We start from the raw sequence: 8,530 nt of genomic DNA, 5'->3' as shown, positions 1-8,530 counted from the left end.
TCAGAGGGAGCTGTATCGTGTCTTTGTGGAGCTGCAGAAAGCTGATGACGGGGTGCCCAGAGAGGAACTGTGGTGTTGTATGAGGAAGTCTGGAGTGGCACGGAAGCTAGTAGAGGGGTGCAGGACCTGTTGCAGGACTGTAAGACAGTGGTGAGGTGTGCTGTAGGTATGACAGAGGAGTTCAGGCTGGTTGTTGGGACTGAATCAGGGATCAGCTCTGAGCCCCTTCTTGTTCATTATGGTGATGGACAGGCTGACAGACGAGGTTAGACAGGAATCTCCATGGACTATGATGTTGGGAGATGAAATTGTGATCCGAAGTGAAAGCAGGGAACAGGTGGAGAAGCTAGAGGGGTGGAGGTTTGCCCTGGAAAAGAGATGAATGAAGACGGAGTCTATGTGGGTGAATGAGAGGGAGCGAATTGGAAGAGTCAGGTTACAGGGAGAAGAGATAAAGAAGGTGAGGGATTGAGGCTACCTCGGGTCAACAGTCCAGAGCAATGAAGAGAGTGGAAAAGAGGTGAAGAGGCTTGTACACGCAAGCTGGTGTTCAAGGTGTTCAAGACTGTGGCCAGACTGAGATGGTTCAGACAGGTCCAGAGGAGAGATGGTGAAGATATTGGATATCCTCCAAAGAGGAGGTTGATAGATGTAGTGAAAGAGGACATGAAGGTAACTGGTAACTCATCCGTTCACCTGTGGTCATCTGAAGAACCATCTGCTCTGGTGACATCATGATGTCTGTCATCCATCTGTACAGCAGAAGCTCACGCTCGCCGATATTACTGACATTTAAATCTTAAAGCTTCGATGAAGGACTGTTCACATCAAAGCTCCAAGCACTCATCATCTTGTCCTGATCCTGGACCATCAGTAGGTGGTCTTCCCCTGTGCGCGTTAATCCTCATCGGTCATCATAAATCAGTAACTCAGGACATGTCTGAGCAAGGAACCTCCAACAGGAACAGAACTAAGAGAAATAGTTCAGGAACTGATGATGGAAACGATGATGTTCTCATCAAAGCGTGCCACCAAAAAATGTAAAGAAAATCCTGGAGAAAATGGAGAGATTCTATAATCCTATAGAGATTATAGAATCTCTATAGAGACTCCTGGAGCTGAGGATTCACAGACATGGCCAATATTCCAACATTCCACAGATTCCTTAATCATGCGTCACACCTCTTAGGACTGTTACGACACTGCATTAGCTGTGCACCTCAATGTCAGACTTCTCACCTCAGCAGTGAGGAGTCTGTTGTGCCACTCTGTTCGCGCTTTTGTTTGTTAAAAAAAAAAGAGACAAAGCACCATGTTATAATAACATTGGATGATTTTAATCCACAACTGTCATAATAAAAACACTCCTATATTACATAGCATCTCAGCTAAAAAACCAACAAAAGAAAAGAATTTGATGGGAAGTCCGTTATAAAAATGAGCTGCATTACAGCTGGGATAGACTGGATAGCGACACGAAAGCACGGCCTGCTTCTACTCACGCAGAACTGATCAGAAATCTTCTGTGACTTTAATCAGAAAACAGGACGGATGTCGGAGATCAAAGCGGTTTTCACATATTCCTGCACTCCGTAACCAACACGTGGTCCGTCTTCAAACAGCTCCGATGGTTTCTGCCTTCTCAGGGCAAACTGGGAGATGACAAAAGTGGTGGTGCCAGTAGAGCAGCAGAAATGAGCTGATATTAGCATTAAAGACGTTTTTCACATTTAATCCCGCTGAACAGCTACGACAGAAGACGCTCCTGCTGCATGTGTGTCCCTGCTTCAACATCCACTGCACAGCTGAGAAAAGCTGCTGCTTCCTGTAGTTAAACATGCTGAATGTTGGGACGCTTTCATACAAAATGGTATGACAGATGATATGATGCGGCAACGCACACCCCTGGAGTACAGTAAAGATACCATTACTTTGACATAATTTTTATGGTGGTGCATGAAAAGAATAAGACATGTTTCAATAAGGGAGACCACAAAAACAGTCAATGTAAACTTCGACATCTCTTTCAACAGTTTGGGGAAATTTAAAAATGACAAACACCTGGAAAAGCCTCATTCTACTGATAACAGACAGGATTTTTACAAGCCACTAACTACAAGGAATGGCCTGAAACATGAGCGCGGCGCTTCAGACAGGACCTGATGTGTAAAACAGCAACACACATTAAGCAGCGTTGCAACTATCCAGTTCTATTCCTGAGTCAAATCAAGCTTAGAAGATTCTGAGGGACAAGATGCAACGATGGTCTCGACGCTTCCACACATCTACAAGGATCTGTCATGTTTAAAAAAGAAGGGTGACCAAATACAAAGCTGCAGATGGCTTTCAAACCCAAGTGTTGACTCAAAGTCACCAAGAACTAAAAGTTGACAGGAAGTCCACGCGTAGGAAGGTAGTAAGTGGTCAGGAGGTCAGACATAGAAAAGGCGAACCCTGGAGGTACTGACGTGGAGATCGTCATCGTAGAACTTGGTCTCTATGATCACGTTTCCACTGAAAGAGACCAGCGTTAGACTCAGAAAACCTTATCAACACAAACAGCCACAAAAAATGAAACAAGACAGCAGCAGATAGCAGCAAAACAGGCCACGTTTGTGCTGTTGAGGGGGAGGAAAAGCAGGACAGCGAGGCCAGAAGGTTTGACCACGGAGGAACTGGCGGAGGAACTCCATTTCCATCTGCAGTCAAATCCGCTGTTCTTCCTTTTGGAATGTGTGAATGATCGTGGCCAACAGTAACAGAGCTGAAACATCAACAGGCTGTTTGATTTTATTGAATAAGACTTTAAATAGAGATGTGACACTGCAATAATGTTTCTACCAGACAAACAGTCAAATAACCAACTTCCATTTTGGATATTTGAATGTCTTTATTTTTTTATTTTTTTAAATCTTCCTCAGTCCCTGAGTCAGACCCATGTCTTTGTAATGTTGAGAGATGCCACAGTTAGAATTAAGTACTTTTACTGGGTCAAACACTACTAAATGAGCATCTCATCATGAATCTGGTTTGGATATTGAATCCATGGTCGACGACTACGTCCAATAACATGAACAACTTTTGCTTTTGGCGTACGTAATACACTCAAATTAAAAATGTTTCAATTCAATATCCAGAAAAATTACATTTTCATGATGAGGTGGGTAATGTCTGAGTGCATTAGCCAAAATTACACATTTATTTAAAGACTATTTCAACACAACCGAACAGCGCTGGTGACGTTTCGGTGCCTTTACTGCAGGCTGCTGATTTGACCAGAAGAGGGTCAAAGTTCACTTCACGGTCATCAAAATTGGACAAAAACCCTTTATCCTTTGCCAATTAAGCACAAAATCAGAAAAATGAGTCGTTTTGTCATTTTGGTTCTAGAACCCAAAATTTTAAAAATGCAGGGGATTTAAAAAAAAAAAAAAAAAAAAAAAACACCAAATGAAACACACTAATTTACAGATGTAGTAAAGGTGGAGAGAGAAAGAGAATAGAAAAGGCTCAGAGTGAGGACTCACGTTAAAACGTTAGCGGGCATCATCTGGGACTCTGGAGCCGCTTCTATCAGAGACTGCCACGTGTTGGTGGAGTTGGGGATAACAAAGCCAAACTCAAAGAACCACTCTAGAGATGGGAAATGACCAGTGTTAACCAGGTGGAGACAAGCTCTCTGAACCAACAAACCACCACAACTGCAGCCTAAACTGGCCCAGCTCCATCAGAAGGTGCTTGGATACGGGGGAGCAGTGTTCCTGCATTATGGGGCTGTCATGAGCAGCATTACCAGATCCACTCATGTATGATATGAGGCGGAGAAGATCATTATATTGTTGCTAATCTCCTGCTTCATACTTCTGTTTATAGGTGTACATGCACGTCGCCGCTCAGCGCGAGGCCGGCCCCACTCAGCACTTACCTTCTAGACACTGTCCTTTGAAGAAAACTTTCTGTTCCAGTCTGAACTTCTCTAATTTTTCAGAGGAGGAAAAGTTCAGTTCTCTGGAAACGGCTTTGCATTTCAGGATCTTCTTGGGGACCCGAGCTGAAATAATAGCAAGAAAGAGTGGATAAGAATGCAGACTGAAGTTTAGCTGCTAACACTGCTGTAGCTAATGCTGAGGCCAAAGCTGTAGCAGCTAATGGACCAAGCCCCCCCTCCCTCAGTTGTGACCGTCATTGTGGTGTTGTGTTCCAAGATGAGGGGGCGTCCTCTTAACTGCCTGTTTACTACCCTCCACCTAAAAGCCCACTTCAAACCGTCTTACGTTTTTGGTTCCAGGGTTAACCAACAACAACAATTTAGATCTAAAATTACTGATTAACTTCAGGTGATGATTTGGTTAAAGAGCGAAAAAACAACAAAAAATATCAGCTGCTTTCAGCAAATAAATCAAGGGTTCTAGTACAGTAACTCTGGGGACTCAGACCCCTGGTTACTTCTTCTGGGGAACCTTTGATCTGAGCCAGAGTTCTGAAGGGCTCATGTACCTTCGTGTTCGACTCCTGGAACAGAGAGGTCCTCGGTCCCCTGCCACAGCACTTTACCAGTTTCTGCATCCCGGAGATTCATCCAGTTTCTGACAAAGAGGTTAAGATCCAACCATGCGGACAAATGCAAAAGTAACGTGAATATTGGCTGCATCATTTGTCACCTTCATCATCATCAGTCCATCCTCATGCCTTTAGGTTAAAAATCAAGCTAGGAAATTTCTGAATATTTAGTCATTTTTCAATTAATTCTAATGTATCAACATGCATTTTGTTGGTGCTTCACTTAATTATTAGCATGTATACACAGAATTAAAATAAAAATAAAAACATTAAAAATAATTGATCCTGAAAGACCTGTCACCCTGTTGGGTGATGGTAATGGCCTCCTCTCCTCTCCTCCTCCTCTCCTCTCCTCCTCTCCTCTCCTCTCCTCCTCCTCTCCTCTCCTCTCCTCCTCTCCTCTCCTCCTCTCCTCTCCTCCCTCTCCTCTCCTCTCCTCTCCTCTCCTCTCTCTCCTCTCCTCTCTCCTCTCCTCCCTCTCCTCTCCTCTCCCTCTCCCTCTACCCAGCCGGCCATCAGCAGGAGGATCCCCCTACATGACCCTGGTCCTGCTCAAGGTTTCTTCCTGTTAAAAGGGAGTTTTTCCTTGCCACTGTTGCTTGTTGTGGGTTAGGCCCTGGGATTCTGGAAAGCGCCTAGAAACAATTTTGATTGTAACAGACGCTATATAAATAAGGATTGATTGATTGATTGATTGATTGATCCTCCAGCTGTACAGGACATTAAAGCCGTGACCAATTCCTGCATTCTGCAAAGCTTCTTCTCATTTAGAGGATTAGATGCTGTTGGCTGGAGTTTAGGAGCTGCTCCAACTCTCAGCCCTCTTCGGCTCCTCGATTCTCAATATGGCTGCAACTGAACTTGATGTTTTCAACAAGTCAACTGATTTTTGCTCTGTTGACTAGTTGTCACTGACCAGGAGGACCCTTCAGCAAGGGGGGACTGAACCTCTATGTGAAGGACAGAGGAACACTACTACTGCAAAGTCTAAAGAAGAAAACTCTTCTTCATGTTCACATTTAAATCCAGAAAGTAAAAATTCCCATAATTTAATACACCAGAACCAAATCCAGACCTGTGCCAGGTTAAAGGAATCTGAATGGGTTTAACTAATTTGTGGAGAGCAGAGTATGGAAAGAAAGATTCAGGCCCAGTTGGACGAGGAGCAACAGCCGGACTCGGTGTGCAGCCTGCTGGCTGTTGCAGCAGCATGCCAGTCAGCTGTTTGTGACCTCCTCCCCATTAAAAGACAATACAACTGTCAGCAAGCAGACAGGAGGCAGTCACCGACTCCTCCACCCCCCACACACATGCGCTCGCTGTCTCAACAGCCGCGGAAGCTCTGCTCCTTACAAACGCTGACGAGATGAGAACTGGAAAAATAATCCAGCATTAGAATTCAGCGTTAAGGTGTTGACAGATGCAAGCGGGGCATTTACGTTTTTACAGGCTGGACATGGTCCAGCTTGTCTAGCTGAAGGGCAAGTGGAGGATCCAGGAAAGGAATCACCTCCAAGGGTCCTTAGCAATGTGGTGGTATCAGAGGCAGACGTGCAGCCACGAGTCGGCAGATCTCCTGGCAGCATCCTGTCACCCTCAGATAGTCCTTAGTGTCACGCACATTCGACCCCACACCTGCTGTTGCACGCTCGCCCCGCTGCGCTCACAACACATTTCCAGTGGCTCCTATTGTAGTTAGGGAGCTTTTTCCATCTTAGGAAGGTCCTAAAGAGCGGGATTAAAATGCTATTGCTTATTCTATAATGAAGGGAACCGCACCGATCCAGTGTGACAGCATCACCACTTGCCCGATACTGGGCCACTAAATGGCGCTGACCGTCACTGGACTGGAGTAAGATTTGGGAAAGTGGTTGTTTTTCCCAGACCCTTCCTGAAGCGGATTTGTCTGGAGCTACATACGCAGCAACCTGTGCATTAGAACATCCAGACCACCCAGGTCAGGCTTACCCCCCCCGTCCACTGATGAGTCTTGGCCCCCCCATGACCCTGTAGTTGGGTCACCAACCTTCTTTGACAGATACCAACCAGTGCAGACTGGGACCACACCAGAGCATTCAAACCTTCATCCCCCATGTTTCCTGCTTCAGTCACATCAACTTTGGGTGGAATGTTCCTTTGATAACTAATAACGTGCCACGATGACGAGCCGTCACTTTACTGGATGTTTAACCTCAACCAGGTGGCGTGTCCGGAATTAACATCAGCCTGATCCTCTCAGCACGTTCCACAAATGATCCAGAGCCATGCAAAATCTTTAGAACATTACATAAACATCTTTGTTCTGGAATTTGTTGAACACAGAGAGCGAAAAAGCCCAACTCACAGTCACACTTGGCACCGGTGCCATTTTCGTTCAGTATTTCTGACTTCCTTCCTCAGTAAAAGGAAAGTTAATGTGGATTCAAGTCAAAAACACCTCGTCTCCTGGCTGCTTGCGCGTGGATGTGCAAACCACCAGGGTGCCTGCAGAAATATGTCAGAAGGCACACATCCACATTAATGAGCCTCCAGAGGAAAGCTGCTGTCAATGTTTAGCCTAAATATCGTTTTAAGAGCATTATTTGCACCAGTCTCCTGTAAGCCTGAGCTTTTCAGAGGCACATCCTCAGCCTCCATCATTTTAATGTAATTGATTTGTCCAATCACCTGAACTGGGCTTCAAGTCTGTCAAGTCTTTAGAAATACGTGTAGCAACCAAGAGTTTCGGGGCTGATCCGGCTGGCATCTGTTAGTGGCCCAAATGGCAGAAGATCCAGGTTTGTTTCCTAGTTTCGGTCCCTAATATCGCCACAGATCAGCTCTGAATCTACCTCAGCCTCACCTTGTAACGTTCCGACTACTTTAGGAATCGCACTATCCATTTAGCCTGACGCTTTAAGCTGATAAAGAGGCCACTCGTTCAGCACATGAAGCCGTTAGCGAGGCTCCAACTGCGGGAGGATCGTCTGTCGTCTCCGCATTGTGGACATTTAACAATTCTGTGGCTTCAGGGACAAAATGACACCTTAAAGTGAGGGGTTAGCATTAGCTAGCTGTACTCCACCGCAACACCAAGCTGTGGCTGCTAATGTTGCTAATGTTCCTCAGCACTCTCGAACAGCAACATCTCTGCGCCCAACAGTAAAAGGATACAGTTTGAAGCCTTTCAGTATTTCCTTGGCTCTGTCTTCGTCTGAAGACATTTCACAAATCCTCTTTTTACGTCCCCTGTAGAAAACCCTCGATCTGCTGAGATAACCAAACTTCTGCCGTTACGGTTCGCTATAAGCTTGATATAGGCATGGAAGTACCAGCTAAAGGCTGCTGAAAAAGAACAAACTATACGTACCTAACTATATCTTGTTGGACTACAGGTTAAGCCTGATCCGATAATACAATCAACTAAATATAACCCGGTAACTAATTGAAGGATATTTTAGCCAATCACGGAAAAACGACAACTTCTGTCAGCCAATCAGCATCAAGGTCTCGGAGTGTGGGTGGGCTCAACGAGGATGAAAATGCATCACCGGGGCAACGCAGCACACACTGACGTCTGATTGGCTTTCCGACTGTGTGAAAATTTGACTAACGGACCAGGAATTTAACATAGAAGATTTTATTGCTGACACAATAATTACAGCAGCAAGTACTAACAATGAAATGATTCGGGTGTCAAACGTCAATCAAAATATAACCATATAAACATGCATCAAGTAATGTGCAGCTGTAGAAGTGGAGTTTTCCTTGTTTGGTCAGAGAGGTCAACAGTCTTCCAGCCTGTGGAATAAAACTGTTCCCGATTCTGGTTGTGTGGGCCCGATGCCTGCCTTGCCCCCTGGACCAGACAGTCTGGTACAGGGCTGGTGAGGGTTGTCTGTTTCGCTCCATCTGGACTTGTTCCTGCAGTGCAGAGTTCCTCCATTGATGGCAGCTCCACTCTGCTGATTTAATGAAGCTATCAAACAGA

At 45.2% G+C, this 8,530-nt stretch overlaps 1 protein-coding gene across 2 annotated transcripts; it reads right to left on the bottom strand.

Annotated features, from left to right (window-relative positions):
- Positions 1-1,315: 1,315 nt before the first annotated feature.
- Positions 1,316-7,966, bottom strand: pde6d (phosphodiesterase 6D, cGMP-specific, rod, delta). Of its 2 annotated transcripts, XM_057039358.1 has the most exons (6): positions 7,910-7,966; positions 7,714-7,809; positions 4,498-4,586; positions 3,926-4,051; positions 3,528-3,633; positions 1,316-2,514 (listed from the first exon to the last, which is right to left on the bottom strand). In XM_057039358.1, exons 2-6 carry the CDS (start codon positions 7,761-7,763, stop codon positions 2,433-2,435), a joined length of 453 nt encoding a protein of 150 aa, XP_056895338.1. In that variant the 5' UTR covers positions 7,764-7,809; positions 7,910-7,966; the 3' UTR covers positions 1,316-2,432. The 2 variants fall into 2 exon arrangements, with proteins under 2 accessions (XP_056895338.1, XP_056895340.1); XM_057039360.1 differs by lacking the exons at positions 7,714-7,809; positions 7,910-7,966 and adding an exon at positions 6,905-7,191.
- Between the last annotated feature and the right edge of the window lie 564 nt (positions 7,967-8,530).

Source organism: Takifugu flavidus, chromosome 7, assembly GCF_003711565.1.
Source record: "Takifugu flavidus isolate HTHZ2018 chromosome 7, ASM371156v2, whole genome shotgun sequence".
NCBI classification, from domain to species: domain Eukaryota; kingdom Metazoa; phylum Chordata; class Actinopteri; order Tetraodontiformes; family Tetraodontidae; genus Takifugu; species Takifugu flavidus.
Note: the sequence above shows the minus strand (reverse complement) of the source record. Positions and strands in the feature narration are given on the sequence as shown.

Coding starts and splice junctions, on each gene's coding strand:
- pde6d (XM_057039358.1), bottom strand. CDS start 7,763: ATGTCTTCAGACGAAGACAGAGCCAAGGAAATACTGAAAGGCTTCAAA. Junction 4,052..4,497: donor TCCAGGAGTCGAACACGAAG/GTACATGAGCCC, acceptor CTATTATTTCAG/CTCGGGTCCCCAAGAAGATC. Junction 2,515..3,527: donor ATGCCCGCTAACGTTTTAAC/GTGAGTCCTCAC, acceptor GGTCTCTTTCAG/TGGAAACGTGATCATAGAGA.